General features: G+C 36.0%; 5 protein-coding genes across 11 annotated transcripts in view; 3 read left to right on the top strand and 2 right to left on the bottom strand.

Annotated features, from left to right (window-relative positions):
* Positions 1 to 706: 706 nt before the first annotated feature.
* Positions 707 to 21073, top strand: LOC111483649 (F-box protein At2g32560-like). Of its 2 annotated transcripts, XM_023129892.1 has the most exons (7): positions 1819 to 2493; positions 2598 to 2677; positions 2763 to 2941; positions 3099 to 3173; positions 4311 to 4521; positions 9859 to 9869; positions 21063 to 21073. In XM_023129892.1, exons 1-5 carry the CDS (start codon positions 1819 to 1821, stop codon positions 4496 to 4498), a joined length of 1197 nt encoding a protein of 398 aa, XP_022985660.1. In that variant the 3' UTR covers positions 4499 to 4521; positions 9859 to 9869; positions 21063 to 21073. The 2 variants fall into 2 exon arrangements, with proteins under 2 accessions (XP_022985659.1, XP_022985660.1); XM_023129891.1 differs by lacking the exons at positions 9859 to 9869; positions 21063 to 21073 and having other exon boundaries at positions 707 to 2493; positions 4311 to 4778.
* On the top strand, positions 5339 to 10846 carry LOC111483654 (Holliday junction resolvase MOC1, chloroplastic). Its single transcript, XM_023129896.1, has 7 exons — positions 5339 to 5684; positions 6869 to 7288; positions 8009 to 8114; positions 8531 to 8583; positions 9011 to 9142; positions 10090 to 10162; positions 10518 to 10846. The coding sequence occupies exons 2-7, from the start codon at positions 6911 to 6913 to the stop codon at positions 10610 to 10612; spliced, it is 837 nt and encodes a 278-aa protein (XP_022985664.1). The 5' UTR covers positions 5339 to 5684; positions 6869 to 6910; the 3' UTR covers positions 10613 to 10846.
* LOC111483655 (protein N-lysine methyltransferase METTL21A) lies at positions 11012 to 15273 on the bottom strand. The gene is made up of 8 exons (XM_023129898.1): positions 14983 to 15273; positions 14823 to 14890; positions 13791 to 13910; positions 13465 to 13538; positions 13312 to 13369; positions 13144 to 13245; positions 12203 to 12314; positions 11012 to 11562 (listed from the first exon to the last, which is right to left on the bottom strand). The coding sequence occupies exons 1-8, from the start codon at positions 15045 to 15047 to the stop codon at positions 11442 to 11444; spliced, it is 720 nt and encodes a 239-aa protein (XP_022985666.1). The 5' UTR covers positions 15048 to 15273; the 3' UTR covers positions 11012 to 11441.
* LOC111483647 (hydroxymethylglutaryl-CoA lyase, mitochondrial) lies at positions 16019 to 21891 on the top strand. 5 transcript variants are annotated; one of them, XM_023129886.1, is made up of 9 exons: positions 16019 to 16329; positions 18574 to 18766; positions 18999 to 19203; positions 19424 to 19603; positions 20048 to 20128; positions 20221 to 20384; positions 20554 to 20690; positions 20779 to 20894; positions 21353 to 21891. In XM_023129886.1, exons 2-9 carry the CDS (start codon positions 18600 to 18602, stop codon positions 21599 to 21601), a joined length of 1299 nt encoding a protein of 432 aa, XP_022985654.1. In that variant the 5' UTR covers positions 16019 to 16329; positions 18574 to 18599; the 3' UTR covers positions 21602 to 21891. The 5 variants fall into 5 exon arrangements, with proteins under 5 accessions (XP_022985654.1, XP_022985656.1, XP_022985655.1 ...); XM_023129888.1 differs by lacking the exon at positions 16019 to 16329 and adding an exon at positions 16422 to 16441; XM_023129887.1 differs by lacking the exon at positions 16019 to 16329 and adding an exon at positions 16426 to 16445.
* Positions 21892 to 22056: 165 nt separating this feature from the next.
* Positions 22057 to 25336, bottom strand: part of LOC111483657 — a 17033-nt gene continuing 13753 nt past the window's right edge. Inside the window, exons 2-7 of one of the 2 annotated variants that reach the window (XM_023129900.1) lie at positions 24594 to 24830; positions 23563 to 23613; positions 23404 to 23473; positions 23094 to 23134; positions 22424 to 22483; positions 22057 to 22330 (exon numbers count right to left, since the gene is read on the bottom strand). In XM_023129900.1, coding sequence (XP_022985668.1) covers positions 22259 to 22330; positions 22424 to 22483; positions 23094 to 23134; positions 23404 to 23473; positions 23563 to 23613; positions 24594 to 24659 — 360 coding nt within the window. In that variant the 5' untranslated portion in view covers positions 24660 to 24830 and the 3' untranslated portion in view covers positions 22057 to 22258. The remainder of the gene's footprint in view (positions 22331 to 22423; positions 22484 to 23093; positions 23135 to 23403; positions 23474 to 23562; positions 23614 to 24593; positions 24831 to 25336) is intronic. The other variant, XM_023129901.1, reaches the window with a different exon arrangement.

Genomic DNA, 25336 nt, shown 5'->3' with positions numbered 1-25336 from the left:
ATTTTTATAAATGCAAAGCAAAGTCCAAGAATTGAAAATTTGAGCAGACTGTTTGAGGCTAATTTGGTAATTTCAATCCTTTACGTATGTGACATTATTTAATTATATTATGTGACTTGATAAGACATTTGAGCTAATTACAATCCAATTGCACGAATAAAAATACAGTACCAAATCTGCACGTGCAAATAACCAATAATGCACCTAAATAATTATTATTTTATGAATTAAAATATTATTATCTCTAAATTTGAATTTTTTATTTTGAATGGGTGTTCTTTCCATAAAAAAAAACTATTTAGTGAATTCAAACATTCATGTACATACATAAATTTAAAATTTTATAATAAGGTAAAATTTTAAATTAAATTAGTCTAATTTTTAAGTTTGTGCCATATTTAAAATTTAAATAATTATTTTTTTGTAGTACATTTTTTAAAATTTTAACTTATAGCTAATCAATCAGGGCTTAATTATGCTAATTTTGAAATCAATAATTATATATGGAACGGTCTTTTATTAAAAAAAATATATTAAATCCTTAGTTGACTTGGCACACAAATCCAAAAGGCTAACGCGGTGATCTGTTTTAACCTCGTGTGACGTGTCCACATATAATTGGTGTAACAATGGAGATACTGAACGTAGGGGAACAAAGCCCAAACCTGCCAATAATAATATGACGGAATCGGAAATTTTTTCTGGTTAAACGGATTTTGCTCCAACTTGTAAGGAAGAGAGAGAATCCTGGAAAGAGAGCGATGAAGAATGAGAGAGATGGGTTTTAATTATTGAGTTTTTTAAGGTTTATTACTTCGTTTGATTGTATCCACACAATAATACCCTCCAAAAATCTCCCTTCTTCGAGCCTCGAACGCCCATTAAATACTTGCCTTTCTCCTTTCGTCTTGTACACAACCTGTTTGATTATTTGCTTAAGAGAGGGATTGAGGGGGATTGACAGCTCTGTGAGTGGTGGTGAAGGATTTGATGGTCTTTTGATGAGGAAGGCGACTTCGTTTTGAGGTGAGAATAAAGGACCCCAAATTCTTCATCACTTTCATCATCATTATCATCATATCCTCAAATCCATCTCTTTTTACCTCTTCTTCTTTGTTGCCATTAGTTCAAGATCTCAGTGTCCGTCTCGTGTGTAATTTCTACATTTCTTACAGTTCTAAGGTGTTGGGTGCACCCATTTGTGGCTCCTGTTCTAACCCAACAGCCCCGATCTGTTTGTTTGCCCACCTCATTCTTTTGGTTTAAACCTTTTTTAAGAAACCAAATCAGAGATTTTGGAGATATGGGTCATTGCATCTAGACTCTTTAGCTTTATTATCCTTAATTTTCCCCCTCTTGGGGTTCCAGGTGTCAGAAAACCACAATTGATTTGAGACTGCCCCACTTAATCGACAAGCTTCATTCGTGGGTTCATCCAATACAACCTATTTAACTCTCCTCCCCTGATTTTTATTTGAATAACAGCTGGGTTTGGGCATTTTCTACGTTTGAATGCTTTAAAGGAAGAAAGATTGAGAAGCTGAGGAAGCTGTAAGTTAAGCCAAAGTTTCAACACCAGAGTTTGTCTTGTGAGGTGGCTAAAGGCACCTCTAGTTTGCTCTGTTAGAGTTTGGCGAGGAGGCCCACCGTTGGGGTTGGTGGGCTTATTTGATCGAATTAGAACCCTCATCTGAAATGTGCCTCAGGCTCCCATACTAAGCTTACTTTTACCCCTTGTTAACCATCGTATTCTTCCCACAGTTTGTTCTTCCATTGATCTTTTCCACTGTCTTTTATTTGATAAATACCTCTTTTGTGATGCTTCTTTATTTCTTCCTCACATGTATTTCCTTCATTTTCTTTTTAAGGTCCCTCCTTCTCAAACCTCTCCCACCTCTCCCACCATGGGCAGGTGAGATGAGGTTCTTGTCCCATTGGCTATGGAAAGAACTATCGTTCTTACCCACCTACAAGGTGATCAAGAATAGTTTTTGTACTTATATTTCTAGTATTCCATCCAATATATCCTTTGAAAAGAAGCATCTTTCAAAAGTAGAGAATGTTGAGGAAAGTGATGCGATGTCCGTGTTGGACTTGCCGGAATTGGCCTTAGAATGCATTCTAGAGAGTCTTCCACCTGATGCTCTTTGCAGTATGGCGGGTGTTTGTAGATCATTGAGAGAGAGATGCATAAGTGACCATCTTTGGGAGAAGCACATGAAAAGAAAATGGGGTAAAGCTATTGGTCAAGCTGCTTACAGAGAGTGGCAATGGCATCTTGCTTCTAGAGCGGGTGCGGGTAACCTTAATCAAAACAATCAAAGGAGCTTAATTAGACTTTTTTCCTTTGGTTGGTCTCTTTCATGGATTAGATCAAAGGTTCATGACAAGAACATGCCACGTAATTCTCTACCGGTTGATTCTATCATGGCTTGGTATCTTGCTCTTGAAACTGGCAGATTCTGGTTCCCGGCTCAGGTCTATAACCGTGAGGTGAACAACTAGTGATCATATACTTCTTTTTTATGTATTCAAATTTCAACCCTTCTCATCATTAAGTTTTTAGCTCTTCCTGATCTAAATATTCAATTATGCAGAATGGCCATGTTGGTTTCATGTTGTCTTGTTATGATGCGGAGCTTTGCTATGATCCCCGTTCGGACACTTTCCAAGCGAGGTGATTAAGCGCAATTATCGTGCTGTTACCGTCTTTCTTTTACTTAGTTTCATTGCAGTAGTAGTAAATGGACTGTTTGTTACAGGTATCCTCCACATGGTAGGCGAGCAATCGCACTAGAAAACGGGGTGGAATGGGAGAGGCTTAGAGCACCACCCATCGATACTCCTCCGCACAATCTTCATGTCTCTGACTGTTTGAACGAATTATTCCCTGGTGACCACATTGAGATACAGTGGAGAAAGAACAAAGATTTCCCTTATGGTTTGTTCTTGAGCCTAGATCTATTTTCAGCTTTGGAATTATCTTATAGAAAATTAATCATATCAAGAAGCCTTCATGAACTGTTGTAACCTTTTGTAGCTTTGTTTGAGTCGTTAGTTAATTTAAGGGGCTGTGAAATATGGCGTGTGCATTGCAGGTTGGTGGTACGGAGTTGTAGGTCACTTGGAAACATGTGATGGGAATGATATTCACTGCAGATGTCATTACAGTGGTGAGTTTTATTCGGCACTTTTAATTTAAGCATTTATTTTGGATTGTTCCTTGGTGTGTGTGTTCTGAAATCTTGATTATGAGATTCAGCTCCAAATATAAACCAACTAAATGGAAGAATAAAGCATAAAGAATCAAGAGAGATCCACAAAAAGAGGGGACAGCCAAAAAAGAACACAAAGAACCAACTTTTGGTAGTAAGAAACAGAGGATATTACGAAGTAAATTTGACTTAAGAGCACAAAGAGAGGCATTACAATGTTAGGTAAATAGGTATAGGTCAAGGAATATCGGTTTAAGGAAGGTTTTCGGTTGAGCCTTTCCTTCCTGTTCAGTCTCATCAATCATTCCTTAAACCTTAAACCTGACTTGAACCTTTTCAAAAAGAAGAAATTGATGAGTCCAGAGGCAAAAAATAGTTCAGTCTCATTAACCCTCTTAAACCTAAACAAACAAGCCAACACCTACCTATTTAGAGCCTCAATCAAAGAGATAGTGAAACCCAAGTTCAATCCGGGGAGGATAATTACGAGTAAATCAGACTCAGGATCACAAAGAGATGCATTAAAAGGTTCTGCCCCCACCCCTGTCTTAGAATTAATTATTATCTGAACCTTTATATTTGTAGAAAATTACCCAAACGTTGTTTAGAAGATTAGGCATTACTTGAAATGTGGATGAAATGAATGTGGCATCGGCAGAGCCAGTTTGTCTGGGTTGCTATTTCAGCACCCTATCAAAAAGCATTTCATTTTTTAGATGTGGACCAAACTTTTTGTGCTATTTGGTTGGTCCCCTAGACATTATTGTCAGTATGTTATTATTTCTACCAACATATTCATAGCTTAGTCTGAGTGGAATTCTTATGTCCAACCACTCATCAATTGAATTGTCCAAGTGGAACGTTTATAGGCCAACCACTCTGAGGTAATTGAACGTTTCCCTAAGCCTTTTGAGTCGGTGATGTTCTTTACAATTGGGAAATTAATGAATTAGGAAAGTTCGATTTTATGGTTGAAACACTTCTCAAATTGGAATGGCTTGGATCATTGCATAAGTATAGACCCATTCTCTTCTACTAGTAATAATAGAAAGAAGCAATAGAAAGTGTTTGTTTATATGTTACTTTTGGTAACAGACACTGTGGTATTAGAGTTCAATCAGTACAACCCGGGTTCGAGATGGAGACTCGCAAGTATAAACCGAAAAGAACATCGAGAGGAAGGCAATGAGATCGACGGGTTCTACGGAGGAATCAGAAAGCTTCGGTTCGATGAAGAAATTTTGATGTGGAAGCAACTTTGGCCTACAGACATCTTGGAGTAGTAGATCCTTCTTCCTTTTGCGTTGTTCAGGACAGCAGAAGAAGATAAAAGGGAATCTGTATAGATTCATTGATGTGAAGAGCATAGCTGTCTACTCTCCATCCCACATTGTTGAGCTAATCTATTGCTTTAAATGTTATTTTGTTCCTTCTTTTCGCTTTAATGCGATTTGTGGTCCTTCTAAAAGTGCCTCCCTCTGATGCCTACATTCATGTTCAGCACACTAAGAGAACTCACGATTTTATAATACAATGTTGGGCAGTTGAGCGTCCCTTTCTTCCTTTCCGTTGTTGTCGCGGGGCAAATTTGAAGAGTTGTAGCTTTCTTTCTTTCAAATAAAGAAAAACACATATGCTACCCATTCATGCTTATCAACATTGCTCATCATAATACAAATTAATCCACTTTCGTAATTATTTGATTTTTTAAAATTAATCTTATAAATTCTGTATTATTGATTTGTTTACCTTAAAATTTCAAAAAATTAATTAATTAATTAATTTGAAAGAATTAAATTGATTTTCAATAACCACTAAAATTCCCAACCATATATGCTTGAGGGTAGAGAAGTTCTTATGTGGCTGATCTAGCGGACTTGAGACCGAGTTTTGCAAGTAAGGATAGAAGTTTGCTAAGCTTGTTTCTCTTCCACGTACAAAACCGTTTTCCATTTTTGCGATTTCCGGTCGACTTCAAAATGGGCCCCGACATTATGAACCTGTTGAACCGGCTCCCGGGTTCCCGGTCCATATTCACAACTGCTCTTGCAAATGCCAATCCTTTGGGTTCAATGAACAGTTTTGGGTTTTCTACTGGTCCATTTTTCAAATTGGGCTGCCGATGGGGTAACTGGAGGCCCATAATTTGTTCTGTTGAGTTGTTCGGCATTCGTGGAAATGGTGAATGGGCCGATTCGGGCCCATTACTGTTTTCTTGCGTTTTCCCCGTTCCGTCTTTCTTCACGTTCTGTAAGGCTACCAAGAAAGGATCAAAATCATCGTTCCACAAATTCTGATGAACAAATTTTATTTTGAGCGCCGAGACCGGTGATCGAGGCGACGATGTGGTGGAGCTTTTGCCGCTGCGATGTTCGTTGAGGCGTTCATGAGGCGGTGGAATCTTGAGCCGAGGAGGAAGAGGAAGGACCTTCCCGTCTGAAAATAGTTCATCGGCAAACGCCATCGCAGGTAAGGATGCATCTTCGATTTGCACTCGTTTCTTGCTTTGTTGCTCTGGCCGATCTTCTAGGTCGAAATCGACGTCGTTAAGGTTGAAACGGCAGCTAGTTTCGAATTCAAACTCTTCTATGGTAGAGTTTGGACGAGAATGTCCAAACGGAGATTTGCAGCGCTTCGGACTGGATGGCGCACTGTAAAACTCCATGTTCTTCATCTTCATTTTCGTGACTTTGGTTGAAAAATCGATTGTGGTTTTCATTTGACAGAAAACATTAGTTTTCGAAGCGAAGCATTATAAAGGAGAATGAGTAGCTTAGAGGAGAGATTGAGTGTAGAGGAATTTCTCCTGAATTGATGGATGAAGTTGTCATGTTTCTAAAGAAATTGAGTCTTCTTCTTGGAAGCTAATGTTTAGACAAGAATTTCTCTGTTCCGTATCTTCTCAAATCATCCGGATTTTCTGCATTTTCATCATATTATTTGCCGAATGACGATGGCCCTTGTTGAAAACAATTGGCTCTACATTCTTGTCCGATCATCAAAAAATGTGAATATTAAACATTCCATCAGTCCAAACTCTTGAAAATTCTGATGTTTGCAATCAAATTCTAATTTAGTTGAACATTCCATTGTCATTTAGAATATGAATATTTAGTTCTAAAAATTTACTAATTATTCTATTTTTCCTCTTCTAGAACTAAAGCATTTATTTTCCATTTTTTCTTCATATTTTCAAGATTATAGATAAGAACGATTTGGATAATCTCAAAAGACAAATAAAATAGTATAAACTATATTAGGTGTAAAGAAGCAATATGCAAACTATTTGCAAGCTTAGGCCATTTATTTAGTGTTAATAATTTAAATTTATAATTAATTTTTATTATTAAAAAAATGTAAAACACAATAGGGCAAGAAATAGAGGAATAAACAGGAAATTCCACCTTGCAATTGTCAATAATATTGTAAAATATAAATATAGATTGATCCATTTTAAATTTTGTAATTATAAATAATTGAATAAAACTTTTAAAAAAAACTTTATTTTACTGAGAAAAGATGATATACTAATGAACGTCAAAATAAAATTATATAGAAAATTGGGTATAAATATAAAATTTGAGGAAGAACGCGGGAGCTTTACGAATTATCCATATTAGAAGCTGAATTGTTCTTTTTATTTTTTTTTCAAGGTAAAAATACACATCTGTTTCCTCGTGGGAGATGTTGAATTGATGGAATCCCTTCCGTTCAACGCGCATCCATTGCAAGCTCAGTCCCACTGTTTCATGATCTCCCTCGAACTTCATCGCTTCAGATTTCTCTGTACTTCTTCTTCTTCGTCATTTCGTTCTTCAGGAATCCCTACTAGACCTTCTTCTTCGGTCCGGAAAGAAAGCAGCGGCGGAGTTAAATTGAAGATCGCCCACACTCAACTCAAGGACAACTGGTTGGCTTCTCTATCGTGTCCTTTTCCTCTAGGTCACGATTACTCCGCCAATGGAAGACCAGGAGACCAAAATGCGACTTCAGACTGTGTTATTGGTGTTGACCCCGACGTTTCTGGTGCTGTGGCACTCTTGAGAACCGACGAATCGATTTCTTCGGCTCAGGTAATTGTTTTCGTTATCTCGCATATGTTACTTTAGGTTTTTGTTTTACACATTCCTCAAATCTGTTTTAGGTAGGGATTCAAATGATATGTGTTTATTCTTATGTGGACTTCTCAGCTATCGTTGTTGCTTCGTTCAAATTCGGCAATTGGTTATATATTCTTAGCTGCTTCAGCCATAATGATTGAGAAATGAACAATAGTATGCAGATGAGAGCAAACAAAAAAAAAAAAAAAAAAAAAAAAAAAAAAAAAAAAAAAAAAAAAAAAAAAAGGAAAAGAAAAGAAAGAAAGCGTATCCATAATTTTCTTGGACAAAAAAGAACGGAAACATTTCTCTTTGGGATCCACTGGCCTGTTATTCTCTGAAAGCATGGTTCAAGTTTTTTCCCCTTCTCAATAGTACTATTAGTACGTAACTATGTTGTTCCTCTGTATTTTTAGTTTTAGAAGCCTTCTGGATATGAGAAGTGCTTATGCATCAAATGTAAATAGGGCTTATGGAATGTAAAATCTAACAACAGTACTCATCCATTTCAATGAATACATTAAAGCTCATCACCTCGTCTTTCTTATAGTAAATCTGTTGAGGGGTAATGGTTTCACAGATGTCTCCAGGCATCTCTTTTGATGACCATATTTACTCTCTCTAGAGGTCGGTACAATTTTTTTTTTCAATTAGTTTTATTTATTGTAATTTCTTTGTTCTTCAATTCTTTAGGTATACGATTCTCCTCACCTGCAAGTACTAGTTGGTGGAAAGAGACGGAAACGGTTAGATGCCAAGTCAATTGTCCAACTTCTTCACAGCTTTAATGCTCCCATTGGTACGATTATATATCTGTAGGTTATTGCCTTTGATTGTACTAGAATCGAGTGTTTATTTGATTCTCAATCATTCATGTTTCTGGGTAGGATGCCTCTGATCAAAACAAAAAGAATAGTTGGCTTCTTATAGCCGAAATAATTTACGCAGAGAAATTGGATGTGTCCTTTCATCTCTCTTTAGAGTTTCTTATACAAAAGGAAGTGCAGACTTAACAAATTGAGCTTCTTCACCCGAGACTCTTTAACTTCACATTTTTTTTTTTTTACGCTGGTTTAGTAGGAAAACGAAACAATATCCTTTTTCTCTTCTTCTCTTTGCTAGTAGGGTCTCCTCATTTTGATGCATAGTTATATTTTCTTCATTTAATCATTCGAGTGGTTCTGCTTTTAATATGTTGGTGATCCCTTACTTTAGGTACTACTGCATATCTGGAGCAGTCAACCCCATTTCCACAGGATGGAAAACAGGTATGCGAATGATTTTAGTTGGAGGACTCTGTAGAACCTAGATCTTGTGCTAAGAAGATGCAATCCTTGTTAAATTCGACACTTTTTTTTCTTCATTTGTTTTCTTGAATAATCATTCTTTTCTATTTTCATATGATGAGTCTTTAATTGTTATAATCAAACATCCAGACTGGTAAGTGGTCTGGCATATTTGGCAGGAGAGGAACCTGGAGAATATTTATGGATAATGCAGAGGAGTTACCTTGAGTGTGCGTGACTGGCTATTTTCTCTATTTCTTTTTGAGCTTCCATGACATAATTTGGAGGACTGGTTGAGCTAAAATCCATAGATTTTGTTTTGTTGGGTACATGGTCCTACCCTTCTTCTATTTTTTCGATTTCCATCTTTTAATAAATTTTGTTTTTATTTTATATTTTTGCTTTAAAGGGGTGGTGGAGTGGAGGATTCGGTTATGGATTGTGGATTGGCGTATTAGTTGGGCTGGGTTTTTCAGTTGTTCCTGTGCCATCTCTTGCGTGGAAAAACAAATTTCAGCTCTCAGGAAAGGATACTTCTAAGGTCAGTTCAGCCAAATTACCGACATTAGTCTAGAGAGCTGTTTCATTCATATATAGATCAAACACTTCACAATGTTCAACAATAAAAATGAAGGGCAAGCAAAGAAGCCATTTACTTATAATCAATATTTTAGTTTTCAGCATGTCTTTACCAGTATTAAAAAGTTATTTGCAGACTATATAATGTTAGGTTAAATTCTGTTTTAATTTAATGATTTTACACTTGTATGTTTTTTTGCAATCATCCTATGTTTCATTCTGAATAAGGACAAAGGTCGTCTCTTATGTGCTATTCAACTTTCGTATAAAAAAAATAAGGAAGTTACATCGCATAGAAGTTACAAACATATTTATAGGACAGAAATAGCCGACGGGTAACTGATTCTCTCCTAAATTGAAAACAGAGCAGCCATTTATCTCAATAATGGTTACATTTCTGTTTAGTTTTAAAACTTGGCTTTTGTTGATATGTGAAGAATTATACGCTTACCACTTCTACCATAATGCTTCACACTGTTACAGAACATGCCTTGTTCATTTAAAATTGTAACCTCTTTTAGTATCCCAATTTTTCTTGGAATGAATTGTCATAGAAGTCGATGAATCAATACTGAAGTTAAAAGGAGACCGACTTGAACTCTATGCTTTAATTTCTTTAATTAGTTAACTTTAACTGTATTCTATATTACTTGACTGTATTTGGCAGTAACGAAGAAGCCTTTTGTTTAGTACTTGCTACATTTTATGTAATTTCGCACCTTGAAATTATTTACTGACGATGGTTTCAAGAATTACTGAACTAGTTCCGGTGTTCTCCTTGTAAGTGCTAAAAGTCGATTATATTATTTTGCAGGTCCTGCTTTCTGCGATTGTATGCTTGATTGTATATTTTATTATCCAAAAGTATTCTTTCCCAGACTAATTTTATTTTTTATGTTGATTTGGTAGGATGATAGCCGGAGGGTTGCATCCACATTATTTCCAACTCTAAGCCCCCTTCTGAAGAGGAAAAAAGATCATGGTATTTTACTACGTATTCTGTTATCTGCACGTGTCAATACTTAATACGTTTATATTTGAACAAGAACTTGAATATCATACTTCACGAATCATACACATCTTCAGCAATTTAAATATGGAAGTCTTGGCCTTTTAAACTTCTATTTTTTTTAAATTTCGTGGCTCTAGGGTCTAAAATCGGTGATCAAAACCCAACATTTGCACGGTCATTCCATTACGTGTCGTGTACCAGGAAAAACAGAGTTTGGGGTGATATGATGAAAATTATTCTTTCATGAACCCCTTGAATATTTTCGCCTGGCAGAAGAAAGCTCTATGATCTTGGTCTTGACCTTATGATTTTCTCGTATTGGCAGGGAGGGCTGAGGCTTTACTCATTGCTGCTTATGGAAAAGGCTTGAACTTGAATGTGGAAACACCGTCCGTTTTGGAGGAGTCGGTAGTGTCTTAGAAATGGCAGCTGGTTCTGGCTTTCTTCGTCCCTTGAATTCAGGTTCAAGTTTGGTATTGAGTAGAATGAATGCGAATGATGGATCTGAGTGTATTCCCCATTTGATGATGAGGTTCTTTGCTTTAGATTATTTTGGCTCAGGCAACTATCCTTGCTAAGTAAGAAATGAGCCTTGTAGTAGTAAACAGAACATGATTATACCTTAAATGCATGTTCCCTCTTTATCACTTCAAATTAAAAGAAAAAATTATAAATTTAGTCTCAAATGTTTAGAATATGTCCATTTATTGTTTTAATTCAATTCTACTTCTAATATCAATTAATACTTTTAAAAATAAAATACAATAGCAACCTAGTAGATACAAAATTAAAGTTGAAAAATCAATGACATTTTAAACAAACATAAGGAATCAAAACTTGAAATTTAACCCAAAGTAAGGAAGTTGACAAACACATTGGATCTTTTTAAATTTTAGAACAGTGAGAAGGGAGAAATCTATAAGTAAAACTAGATTGGCTAAGGTTTTGACATTGACATGCGTCGGAAAAAAACTGGCCTGTGGGAGCATCTCATAACTTGTGCAGAAACCAAAAGCTCGGAGAAGAATGCGGAGATCTACTGAACTCGAGAGTCAATTTTGACAATAAATTGTAGTTAACAGCAAATTTACCTTCAAATCCTCATTGGCTGATATCTTTCATAAAAGTTTCGCCATCCAGCCTCGAAGTAAAAAGACAAACAGAACAAGTCTAATAATTTTAGGCCATATGCCATCTCTTCCAAAATGGTTTTTTGCCAGTCAAAAATCTTCCTGGTGCGCCAAAGCTCCTATTTAAGTGTGATCTCGTAGATGACTCCTTGAAGATTTCCAACCACAGATCGAGTTCCAGCTACTTCAGTCATCTGCATCCTGTGCCGAGAAGCTTCATCGAGTATCAGTGCATCCATGCTGCAAAGGAAATGAATGAAAACAACATTTGGTAAATAAAACATTTGTGCATTTGTGGTGGTAGTCTCCTCTTATCGACTATATCACTAAAGAACATTGCTTGAGGTAGTAATCTAAAGAACACCACAATTGCGTGGTTCAGGAAAGAAAAAGTGTGAAACTGCCAAGTGACGAAAATAACAAGTGATTATCAAATGGTGTTGTTCTGTGTGTGTATGTTTTGCACATCATGTCTGATGCTAGATGCTTAAAACTAGGTAGATGAGAAAAAAAAAAAAAACGGGATGGGGGCGGGGCAGGGTAGAGGAACTGGACTGTGGAAGGAAAGAAGTATGAAGCTAAAGCTAAATTTAGATGTCTACTTTGAACACTGACATTCAATGCACAATTTTCAATGGGCAGCAATAAGCCAGTGGTCCTTCCTAAAACTTCTCAGAGCCTTCTGGAAATCCAATATCAATTTATATTGTGGTCTTTATCACAAAGCAGCTCATCTATGTATAGATGCAGAGTGACTAGTCACTATAGTGGTTAAGTAATGGAACATTCCTATGTCTACCCTTATCAACAAAGTACGATTAGAGAGGTTTCTTGAGAAGCTGGAAACAAAATAATAGTACAAAGCCAAAGAGATACCCACATCTTAGCTCGGGATACGTATGCTAGAATGAATTTGCATTTTCCTCTTCCTCTTACTTGGAGGAGCTGTTCCGCTGTTTCGAAAAGCAAGGGTACACTTGATTGTTGAAAGCTTAATAACTGTTAAGGTTCTTCATAGATGAAAATGCAACATTTCCTGTAAATACAAGCTATACAAGCATATTTACATGCTCGTGGTTTCATTCTTGCCTAAAACCGTGGGAGGAACAAAACTAATGCTGCTTTATTCTGATATTCTTTCTATTTGGTAGAAGGTATGAATTAGAGAAAGGGTAAAAGAAAATTATTGAAACCAAGCAGCTAGAGTTTTACTTGCCTTTCTCCTGCCATTATATATCTGCATGGAAATTCTCAACCCTAATAAAATCTTTAATACAAAAAATAGAAAATGAAAGAAAGAAAAGTTGCCTTACGTAAAAGGATTAAAAAATTATTAAAAAAAAATGTTGAAATAGAAGAAGAAGAAAACAAAGGAAAAGAAAACAAACAATCCTGCCTTTCAAAGTCTTTCTACCCCTATATGCCAAACCAATTATCGACCTAATGTGGCAGCCACAGGCATTAGCTAATATATGGATTTGAAATGTGAAGTATTAAATACCAATAGAGTGAATAGACCCAAACTCGTGACTTGCATAAGAAGTCTGATTAAGGGATAGAACATTTGGTCAAGGTATAACATGTTCCTAAGAATAACCAATCGAGGATGAATCAATCATAATATCATATCATATCAGTATTTCTACCACCTAGGAGAAGATTATACCGTCACATTCTATATTTTACCAATTAGCAAAGGGAGGAATTTTTGGTGAGTTTTAAAACCTTAGGCTCATTCCATATCTCTGCTGTTCAACACCAAAATTGATTTTGTCATATTAACATTTCTTGAGCAAAATGAAGAAGAAAGAGTCAGGATATAGATATCAGCTCCAAGAATTAGATCAAATCCACCAGAATACTTATCTATAACTTGGGTTATCTGATCAGAATTTCCCCATTCAAGCTTCTCAGCCACTAGTCCTGCATAGAATTGTAAATATCAGAACATCCAAACAAATAACTTATTTTCCATCTTGTTTCTCTCACCAGTAGAATTTCCGAAGGATTCAGGAGATGAGTGAAGCTGTATATTTTGCTTCAGGATCTGTGATATAATATAAACGGGGTCGTGAAACAATAAATAGAGAATAACCACTTACATATATTTTAAGTTTATTCAGATTAGTTTAATTACTTCACCTTTAGAACTTCCTCGTTATGATCTGTCAACACCACTTTGTGGCAAAATTTGCTGCAAAGTATTCCAGTGATACCTGTATTTAAGGCAATCACCCATATCATAGCAGAATTTCATCATTGGGCATAATATGGAAAATAGCGACAAAATGCAAGAACTTCCATTGGATAAGTCTATTCTCTCTATGCCTTCCACTTGATAAGTCTATCCAGTAAGTATAACCATATTAAACATCTCAATATATGATTTACATGCACTAACTACGCAGTGTATCTCTGCTATAGAAGTCACAAGGGGAAGAAATTAAATTCAGTCAAAGTATACATACCCACACCAGATCCTAATTCAATGATAGAACATCCTTGAAGCAGGTGAGCATGTTTCGAAAGATAGTTGTTCATCAGCAAGGCACCGGGCCACACTAATTGCCCCGTTAAATCAAAATCAGCTGTTTCAAGAATTGTGAAAATAAATTAAACATTAATACAGCATGAATATATGGATTCTACCCTCAAATTTTTAGATGCTTGGAACATCAATCTTTACAAGGTAGAGATACAAAGAAATTCAAGAAACGTATCATATAAACCCAGACATTTGGGGTCACATTTAGCAAATAAAATATGAATCCTATTAACATCATTGACAAAAGCCACAATGGGGATTCTATTATCCACAAACAATACATGTGACAGAAAGATTCCTCCTAACCCGAGTCTAAGAAAATTGCACAATATTCGCCAATTAGCATTAACAAACAGAGAGCGTGGATACAGAAAGCCATAGCAAGGCAACTCCAACAAGAAACTCACCAGATTTTTTAAATATTTCAAATACCTAATATAAGCCTGAAATTCAAGTCTACCCTCACCTGAGTTTTCAAATATCCAATATTAACTTTCACAGGTTCGTTATTTTTATTGTATTATCGATCAATTTTATCATTTGAATAAGTCTAAACCCTAACAGTTCCAAAAAGAACCGAGCTAATAACATTGATCACCCTTAGAGAATGATCGTAGTAATCTGGTGCATTTGCGAGCATAGATAGGCATCTTGGTGCCAACAATTACTTTATAGTTTCCTTCAATTAATGTTTGTTAATATCATACGAATTCATAAGCGAATAGTAACATCCGTGAACTTATCGGATTGGCATAAAGCAAATTACGCACATCGTCTCATTTGACATCGAAACTAACAAGGTACGGCAATGTCCAGGGAAGTGAATCCAAAAGGAAACAGTGTCGAAAATCCTCCAGTAATCCGAGACAAAATTTGGTAAATAGTATTTTAACGATGCAATCACGTAAAATGGAACATACTCCTCAAATCGCAGAAGTTGAAAAAGCAAACTCACTAGAAGCAGACTGAAGACAGAGGAGTTCAATCTCATGGGACCCGAATGCAAACGTGGTGAGCTGATAGCTGCATATTCGTATACCAGACACCATAAGATTCTAGCAGAAAGAAACAAAAAAAAAAAGAAAAGGAAAAGGCATTGATAAAGAGAGAATTACTCATTGTTCATAAAGAATGAAGCATCTAAACAAACGATGTCCTCTTCTTCCTCTTCTCTTTCCATCTATCGCTGCCTTTGCAAAAGCTTCGACGCTCAGAAGGTCTACACTCCGCGCTGCAGGTCTGGAGTTGGGTTAAAGCTCAAGCTCAAGCGCGCGCGCACAAAATGGTCCGCCTGTCTTGAATGAGAGAAAAAGCTGGCAAATTGCTCGCCGACTTCAAAACTACAAACTTTATCAAACTTAATTTACTTCAAATTGACATTTTTTTATATGAACTCGGAGTAATGTCAACAAAATTGTGTATGCTCGACGGGATCACAAACCCTAAATACTAATAATTCATTCGTGAGATCTTATATCAGTTGAGAAAATAATATAACATTTTTAGAGAAGAAACTTTTTCTTAGTAGAAATATTTTAAAATCGAGAGATTTACGTCGATAGGATTTAGGGTTTAATATATGTTACGGGTGGATTTGAGCCGTTACAAATTGTGTCAGAGTCAGTCACCGTATGGTACGACATACTGGTCGATGTATGAATAGACTCTCTTCATAGTAGAGATAAAAAACGAACAATATTTATTAGTGGTGAATTTTTTTTTTCTTCTAGAAGATGCAATCAACTTCACTGCTCAAGAATTTGTGACAAAGTATGTAGATTGTCAATTTAAAAATGACGAGCTGAATGATGATGCCCATCACATTGTTTATTGAGCCAGACATGATGAAAAAGGATATAGCCACGGGCATTCCATATGCCTTAAAGAGTAAATGTGAGGTGTCACGCTGGTCAATTTGGAACTATTTGAAGGTGGCTGGTTTGTCAGTATCACAACTTACTCTCTTTTTTAATGTTAATGTAATACAAGACACATAAGTTAAAGATCAAAAGAATATAATTAATATTGATATAGAATTGAATTTTTTTTTTCGAACTATTATTAAAAAAAAAAAAAAGGTTGTTTTTTCTGAAAAAGGACAAATCAGAGACCATCTTCTTATTTCTTAATGGGAGAAATTAAAAATTAATTTGAAGAGAGGAAGCTTAAGGGAATGAAGAAGAGACCAACTTCCAACTGACAACAACCTACCACCTCTCCCTCCCCAGAACAGAAGAAACCACAATTTATTGATACTGACCTAAAATTCTGTGATGGAAAAGAGAGAGAAAATATATGCAAATTTCCGCATTTACGACGTCCACCAACCCAACAAACACAGGCAAATTTTAATTTCATTTTTGTTCGCAACGCGGTTTGTTGCTCTTCAATTTCATCGCATCGGTTACCATTTCATCATCTCTACCGCGCTGAAGTGTTCCTTTCCTGATTTCCCGCTTTAGGTTCGATTCTTTTCTTCTCTTCTCTTCTCTTTCCTTTTTGCCTTTTTTTGTTTAGGTTTTTTGGAATTTTTTTCTGGAATTTCTGTTGCTCGTGTTTGGCTGTCCAGAAAGTGTAGGTAGAGGGAAATGGCATATTATAGAAGTCATTGATATTGTTGCCATTCGCTGTTTCTATGGTGTTCATAAATTATACAATCTGTACGCTAATTTGTTCGTGTGAAGGAGTTGGGTTGATTTTGTAATTTAGTTTTTCTCTTTTGAAAAAATGGGTTATGATCATCGCCTGCGAGTTTTCTCTAATCCTGAATTGCGATCGCTTCTATTAGTTTTTTTGAACATGCTTGTTACGGAAGATTGTTGAAATTCAGTTGTTATATTGGATATAGTTCTCCTATTACTTACTTTGAGCCCTCAGTTTTCTATCATATGCCATCTCCTTGATGCTATCCTGAATTTACACACAATGTTAGAACTTGTGGATGGATTGTTGAAACCTCCCCTTTAATCTTTGATTTTTAGGGGGCCAATGAAACTTAACTTTCCTTATATGGGGAAGTCGTGAGATGTCCTTGTAATGGTGTATTTCAAGAAAGCATGTAACAACTCAAGCCTACTGCTAATAGATATTGTCCTTTTTAGGTTTTTCCTTTCGGGCTTCCCCTCAAGGTTTTTAAAATACGTCTACTAGGGAGAAGTTTCCACACCCTTATAAAGAATGTTTCGTTCTCTTCTCCAACTGATGTAGGATCCATCCCCTTCGGGGCCCAGCGTTCTCACTAACACTCTTTCCCTTATCCAATTCATGTGGGACCCCCTAGTCCACCCCCTTCGCGGCCCATTATCCTTGCTGGCACATCGTCTGGTGTCTAGCTCTGATACCAATTGTAACGCCCTAAGCCCACCATTAGCTGATATTGTCCTCTTTAGGCTTTCCCTTTTGGGTTTCCCCTCAAGGATTTTAAAACGCATCTACTAGGGAGAGGTTTCCACACCCTTATAAAAAATGCTTCGTTCTCCTCCTCAACCAATGTGGGATCTCACACTTACATTTGAAGATGGAATCTATATATACCATATGGTGGACATGTATGCATTGGATATTTTTTGATGGCAAGAAGAATATTTCTTTATCAGTTACACGCAAGATCAGAATGAGCATGCCAGTGCGCTCTTGCCATTCCATTCTTGAGTGAGCTCAGTGTACAAAACATCTAGGGTATAGTTGCTTGTCTTGATTGGTACATTTGTGAATGAGAGGTGTTTGTTCAGTGCAACCTTGAGATTGAGTATTGGAGGATTGTGCATTTAAGAATTTAATATTGACGTGCAATGGAAGACTTATGAAAGAGGAATTTTTGGACCTCCATTAGAAAAATAAAGCACATTACAGAATTTGTAGCTTCTCATTATCTGTACTATTTAATGTGGTGATGGTGTATTTAAACGGTGTAGATACAAAATTACTAGAAGTTGTTTTAACTATGACGAGTAAGATTAATATATTTTTTGGATAACTGGGCGTTTGAGCTTTGCTCACCTTGAGGTACTTGTGACCGCCCCAGGCTCTGAAGATATCAAGGTAATAGCCCAAGTCCACCGCTAGCAGATATTGTCCTCTTTAGGCTTTCTTTTTTGGGCTTCTCCTCTCTTCAACAAGTTTTTAAATCGCATATGCTAGGGAGAGGTTTCCAACCCTTATAAAGAATGCTTCGTTCTCCTCAACCGATGTGAAATCTCACATCAAGTTTTTGGTATTAAGATCACCCGAAGGTTTTAACTTGGAACTTCTAAGCTGGTATGACTAAGAGACCCCAAAAGCCCTTGTCATCAATTTGCAGACGATTTAGTACAAACGTGCATTTTATCTTATGTTGGAGCCCCTGCCCTGTTGCTTGGGAGAGCTATTTGCATCTAAATTTATCAATTGGAAGTTGAGACTTTCTTTCTTAATTGGCATGTGGTGAATGCACGAATAGGTCATCCATTGTATGAAATTTGATGCCTATGAAATTTCATTATATATTGATCTTCTTTACTTATATATGAGAGACTAAAAGAATAAATTTAATAATTGCTTGTTTCTTCAATCAAATAATATCACACCAGTTGATAGAAGCAATTATAAAAATAGATTTAACTAGTCTATTATTAAGGTTTCATCTGTTATTTGTTCTTCTGCAAGTAAGATAGCTATATCACTCTAGACGTGGCAGAAAACTTATTTGGTTTATTTCTGAAACTCAGTTCTGGTTTTTGCTTCTGCCTCCACAATGTCGAGTTTGGAGGAGCCACTTGGTCTTGACAAGTTGCCAAGCATGAGCACAATTGACCGGCTACAAAGATTTTCATCTGGTGCCTGCCGACCAATAGGAGATGACATGGGAATGGGTATCTGCTGGATTCAAGGGGGGAGAAGCAGCTCATCCAATACTTGCAAGTAAGCAGAATATCAAAGTCTTTTTGGAAGAAAACCGAACTTTTCTTAATTTTTTCAGCTTGCTTTTGCACATTTTGGTTCTGCAATTCTTGTTGGTATGGGATGGTTCTATGACAGAAGACCACCTTGCAAAAAATCTGGGCGCATTGTTCTTTCAGTTATTTCTTACTAAATTGTCATTTTTGCAATCAACTCGGCCACACTTTTCTCCAATATGACATGTCATTCTCAGGGAATATGATGAGGATGCTAGAGAGACGTTTCCGTGGAGAAGACATAGGAAAGACACATCCCAAAATGGCTCTGTCAATAGGAGGACGATGAGCACAGGCCCGGAAAAATTAGTATCTGGAAATTTTTGTGATTCACATTGTTCTCCAGGTCATGAATACAGGACTAAGAGTAGTAGCAACAACATACAGCATACTACAAATAAGGTGATTTGATACTTATTACACCTGCATACCTGTAACCACTCTCTTTGTTTTACCCGCATCCATGCATTTCTGTATTCTTTTAGTTGTTTTTCTTGCTATACCTCGTACCTACCAAATTCTAGATGTTTTGCAAACTTTTATCAGAGGATTTGGTGGGCTATGGAATCTCTCTCTCTTAGAATGTGACCTTTTCATACTTATTTTGGACACGGGCTTGCAGTTTTTGAAAGATATACCAAAGTTTGTGAAGATAGTAGAAGTTGGTCCAAGGGATGGGCTTCAAAATGAGAAGGGTATGGTACCTACATTTGTGAAGGTTGAATTGATCCATAGACTAGTATCTTCAGGATTGCCTGTTGTTGAGGCTACCAGTTTTGTATCACCTACACGGGTGCCTCAGGTACTTTTGGTTTAAGTTCCTATCTTTTTTAGCCTTAGTTTTAAAATGGTATTAAAAATAGTCGTTTGAATCTCTTTTGAGTTCATTAAGGTATATACTCAGTCTTCTTTCTACTTTAGTGGTCTTGCCTTTACTGTTTACATCGCTTGATTGCTACAAGACGAACTAATGTTGCTGTGGATTTGAAATAAGTTCTTTAAAACTTCTCATCATTTAGGATTTCTAAATTCTGATATCATCTGATTAGGAATTAGAGTGGGAGTTCGCAATAGTTTGATCAAATGAAAACATAGTTCATTTCTTCGATTTACCATACCATGTCACTAGTGCTCCAATATATGTGTGTTACGTAAAGTATTTTTTTTTTTTTTTTTTTTTTTTTTTTTTTTTTTTTTTTTTTTTTTTTTTTTTTTTTTTTTTTTTTTTTTTTTATCCTTTGTCCAGTTATCTGATGCAGCAGAAGTGATGGAAGCCGTTCGTAATTTGGAAGGTGCTAGGTTGCCAGTTTTAACTCCTAATTTGAAAGTGGGTCATCTTGTAAAATAATGTTGATTTTTTTTTTTTTTTCGAACATGGATGGATTGAATCCTCTCTCCTAAAACTTCACCTTCTTCCAGGGGTTTCGAGCAGCTGTTGTGGCTGGAGCAAAGGAAGTGGCAGTCTTTGCATCAGCCTCTGAATCATTTTCAAAATCCAACATCAATTGTAGCATTGAAGAATGTCTTGATCGTTACCGAGCTGTAACTTCTGCTGCAAAAGAGCTTGCCATCCCTGTTCGAGGGTATGCTTCCATGAATCAGTGTCCATATAAATGGCTATTGAAATTTGGTTTTAATTTCCTCTGAATTTTGGTTTTAAGTTTTGAACACGACTTGTTTTCTAGAATGGTTCTCCTCATTCTGTTCTTGAAGGGTTCTCTTATTGCAATAACTGGCTATGGATTTGTATAGGTATGTATCATGTGTTGTTGGTTGTCCAACAGAAGGATCAATTCCTCCATCTAAAGTCGCTTATGTAGCGAAGGAGCTTTATGAGATGGGTTGCTTTGAAATTTCTCTTGGAGACACGATCGGAGTTGCCACGCCCGGTAACAATTTAAACCTTTCTTTCCCAAAATCGAAATATAGATTGCTTTCATCTTCTACGCTCTCTTATAGTATCCTCTGTTGGCACAGGGACTGTTGTTCCCATGCTTGAAGCTGTGATGGCTGTCGTTCCGGTGGACAAGCTTGCAGTCCACTTCCATGACACTTATGGACAATCACTTCCAAATATTCTAGTATCCCTCCAAGTAAGGAATCTTTTGAAGCTGAAGTTTGACCTCGTTTGGAATGACTTTCTAAGTGTTTCAAATACTTCCCAAACAGATCTTCCTACTTCCTACATCTATAAAGAAGCGCTGGTTTATCAACCATATGCAAGAAAAGCTTCGGATTGACAATCACCAGAAATGGCCTAGAACCAATAGTTCATTATCTAATGGATTTTTTTGTTCTAATACTCCATCTGAGAGTTATTAGTCTTTATCAAATTTGTTCCTATCTAACAGAACACTATTGGATCAAATGACAATGACACTATTGAAAAAAAAGTGTTTTTAAACCCTTAGAAAGTCATTTCAAACATATACTTTGTCCCTGGCCAAACTTGCTTTCCAGATATATGGATGCAAGTTGCAAGCTTTGCCTAGGATTTCATTTCATTTGGGCCAACTTAAACCATTAACTTGTGTGTTGCTTTTATGAACAGATGGGGATTAGCACAATAGATTCCTCTGTTGCAGGTCTGGGTGGATGTCCATATGCAAAAGGAGCTTCCGGGAATGTTGCAACTGAGGATGTGGTGTACATGCTCCACGGACTTGGCATAAAAACCAATGTGGATTTGGCAAAGGTCATGTCTGCTGGGAACTTCATCAGCAACCATTTGGGGCGGCCATCGGGTTCGAAGACTTCCATTGCCTTCAACCAACTTGCAGCCGATGCTTCCAAGATGTGACACATCTTATTACTCATACATTTACACCTTACATTGAACGAATAAAGAAGGGTTTCACTTCAGGAAGCTTTCTTATAGTTCTTATACTATTTTATCTGGCTGAATATTATGCAGCCCATATCTCAAACAACATAACTATTGTCTGTCATGAAGTATCTAAATGTATGGATGTGAATCCTCCCATGATTTGGAGAGGTTATTATTTATCCCTTTTGTGTCAGTGGTCGGAATGCCTGAGATATTATCATGTCATGGAAAACTTTCTTGAAATTCACCTATTGACATTGGAATTCTCGACTCCACCTATTTCATTTCATTTATCAATGAAATTATTTCTCTTCTCGAAAAAGATATTGTCACATCATATTGGCATTGGAATTCTCTGACTCCACCTATTTCATTTATCAATGAAATTATTTCTCTTCTCGAAAAAGATATTGTCACATCATATTGTATCGAGTAAAAATGCATAGAAGTATTAAACTACGGTCAAGCCACAGAGTAAAAATGTATGTGAAAGAGAGTGTTTGCAGATCCCTTGAAAACAAGATTTATCTGTTCCAAATCCTTGTTAGTAATTGAATCAGACTTGCACAATGTGGTCTATGGAGAGAAGATGATATATGCAATACAAGACTTATTAAGCAGAAAACCATACTATTCTGTGGAACTGCAACTGAACAACTCCAGAAAGCTCCGGGCAGCATCCGAACTCAGTTCTTCGTTAACCTGTAGTCATATTGATTATAGGATTTTCATTCTAATGTCAATGGAGGATGAAAAACTAAAAATCTAATTGCACGCATGTTCTGAATGACTTACAAGTTTATTGTGAATCTGTTGAAATGAGTTACAGAATCTTTCTGCTTCAAGCTTGCCCACCTTCGTGTAATGAATAAGCAAACAACAAGCTGTTAGATACAAATATAAACATTGTTCTTTCACATTCAAATGAAAGTATAATGCAATGCACCATCAAGATGGAATTTGTTGAGAAACTCAGATATTTGCATTTATGTTAAAGTGATGCTCATTTGCATTCAACGATTTAACAAAATCTGAAACTGAATATACGCATGCGAGTCTTTCATCACATCAAAAAAAAAAAAAAAAAAAAAAAAAAAAAAAAAAAAAAAAAAAAAAAAAAAGAANGAAAGAAAGAAAGAAAGAAGAAGTAACTAATCAGTTGCATAGAACTAATTTCGCGAAAAAATGGACAAGTTCAGATCAAAATGCGTTGACAAATTATAATATTGAAAAGGACTGACAAGAATTTAAGCAGACGAAAAAATTTGGTGAACTTCCATTTTTATCATATAGATTGTAACTAATGAGCTGTAAACATAAACACGAGAACTTGTACCAGAAAAGGGTAACCAAATAACTCTAGGGGTTTTATACCCTAATTTAGACTTCAATGCTTTCTCGCATCCCCAGCATAAATGTCCCAAATGATCGTCACACTTCAAAAAGAAATAGAAGAAGCTCATACCTTCTGCTCAGCAGCTAACTGTAGCTTCTTCCAGAATGCATCTGTTATCAGTCATCCCAAAAAAAATGTAATATTTTATATTTAAAATTCTAGGAAAAATAGGAAGCTTTTGTTATCTGGGCCATTGAACAGATACTATCTACTAAAACCAGAAAAGATAACTTCATAAGCGATTTAAGAACAGCTATATGCAATCCTAGGCAAAAAGGGGTTTCATGGTTCCTTAAAGCAAATAAAACATATTTAATCTCACTTTTAAAATGTTAATTTGGAATGAGATAAAAGAAGTTATATTTTCAAGATAAAATACCATGTAGGTCAGATCCTTGATCCTTTGATTTTTTTCCATCTTCCTTCCATGCCTCCTGCCATTCACTCAACTATAAACAAGACAACATTCATTATTTCATTAACCAGCAACAAGAACATGCGAGAAGGACAGGAAGTAAGGGCAAAGCATTTAATTAACCTCACTCTTGGATGACTTGGATGTTGACTGTCTAGATAACTCCGACTCCGCCTGAAAATCATACGAGATTTTTAACAAACTGGATGGATACCTATGCTACTAATAATTGTAACATACCCTTCATGGGAACAGAAAAAACTTCACAATCTAGTTCATAGAGTTTTATATGTATCATTCAACTAAACTTTTTGAACTCCATTTTAGTCTCAGTGCAAGTGGTTGAAGTTGAATTAGAAGCTTCCCCTAGTCTTAGTTAATTTCTTGTTTCATGATTGGTAAAACATCTAAATAAAAGACAAACAAGTTTTAGCTCTCTGTTTTCCCACTAAAAATTGACGCATCCATCACCAGAAAAATGAGCATCATTGACAAGTTTATCAAAGTCAATCATATGGCTGATGCTGCAACATCTATCAGTGCACATACATCCTTCTCAGGTATGTCTCATCCTTCCATTCAAAAGTTTTTATTTTGGCACAATATAGTTGATCTATCAAAGAGGGAAAAGAAGCTAAAGATTCAATAAGACAATAAAAATTAGAGTTTGCTGTTAATCAAATGGAAACAAAGTTCGCTATTAACATTACTTCCCGTGCAGGAGGCTGCAGTCATGATGTAAGAAATTAAGGTCGTACTCAATCAGCGCAGTAATCAATAGAGTCTCTTGTACTTCAACTATCAGTAATCAATTCAAGCAGATTCTTCTTCGAAAGTAATCGATGACAATTTGACAAACAATTATTTTAGAATAATATCACTTTTCTTTTGAACCAAACAAACAGTGGCCAAGTTATCTCGCAAACAGCAAGAACAACCCAATCCGTCCTAATCCCGGGTAGCAAGTGACGTTCCAACAATGAACTAAAAAATTCTAGCGGGAAGAAGGTTTAAAAATTGAAAGCGAAATGCAGAACTCGTTAACAAAGAACAGAGTAGCAGTGGAATACATAACATTGAATGATCAAGAAAAATTCTAAGCTAATTACTTTTTCCAAAAAGATAGATATAGAGAAGAAAGAGATGGACGGTACATGATAATCCCGAGATCGAACAACGGGAAAGAGTTGAAGAAGTCGACGAAATTCGGACTCGTCCATAGTTGCTATTGGATCTACAGGATGCCGAAATGAGGTTCTAATACCCTACGCTCTGGAAAAATCGGGTAATTGGGTTCAAAGACTTCGAAATTCAGATTTGTCAAAAACTGCTATCACGCTTCTCGTTCATCCCTATTCCCTTCAATACTGGACCGGATCTCCTCTCTCTCTCTTTCGTAAATTACAACAAATTACTTTATTTTTAATTTTTAAAATTCTTTGTTATTAAAATTGTCGAAGAAAAAAAAAAAAAAAAAAAAAATCCTCAAAATTATATTCATATTAAAATATATTTAGAGGATTTAGGATTCAAACCATAATTCATGAAGTTAAAATTTGATAAAGTTGTCCTAGTTTATTTTTTTTATTTTTTTGGGGTAAAATTGACCATTTTTTTTTAAAAAAAATCTCAAGATGGATAAATGAAAAAAAAGAGACAAATTTTCTTCTTATTAGCTACATGAAGTTAGGACCGAAAATTATATTCTTGTTTGACCCCACCCCACTTAGATATATATATATATATATATACTTAATAAATTATTAAACAATATTTTATATAATTCTGTAGTGGTCGTGCAAATGGGTTCCCATCCATCGAAAACCAAACATTTTATTTGATAGATGAACATCTTAAAAAAAAAAAAAAAAAAAAAAAAAAAAGATGAAGCCAAAAA

The sequence above is a fragment of the Cucurbita maxima genome, unplaced genomic scaffold (genome assembly GCF_002738345.1).
Source record: "Cucurbita maxima cultivar Rimu unplaced genomic scaffold, Cmax_1.0 Cma_Scf00009, whole genome shotgun sequence".
NCBI classification, from domain to species: domain Eukaryota; kingdom Viridiplantae; phylum Streptophyta; class Magnoliopsida; order Cucurbitales; family Cucurbitaceae; genus Cucurbita; species Cucurbita maxima.
The sequence above is the reverse complement of the archived record's forward strand: the minus strand, read 5'-3'. Positions and strand labels throughout refer to the sequence as shown.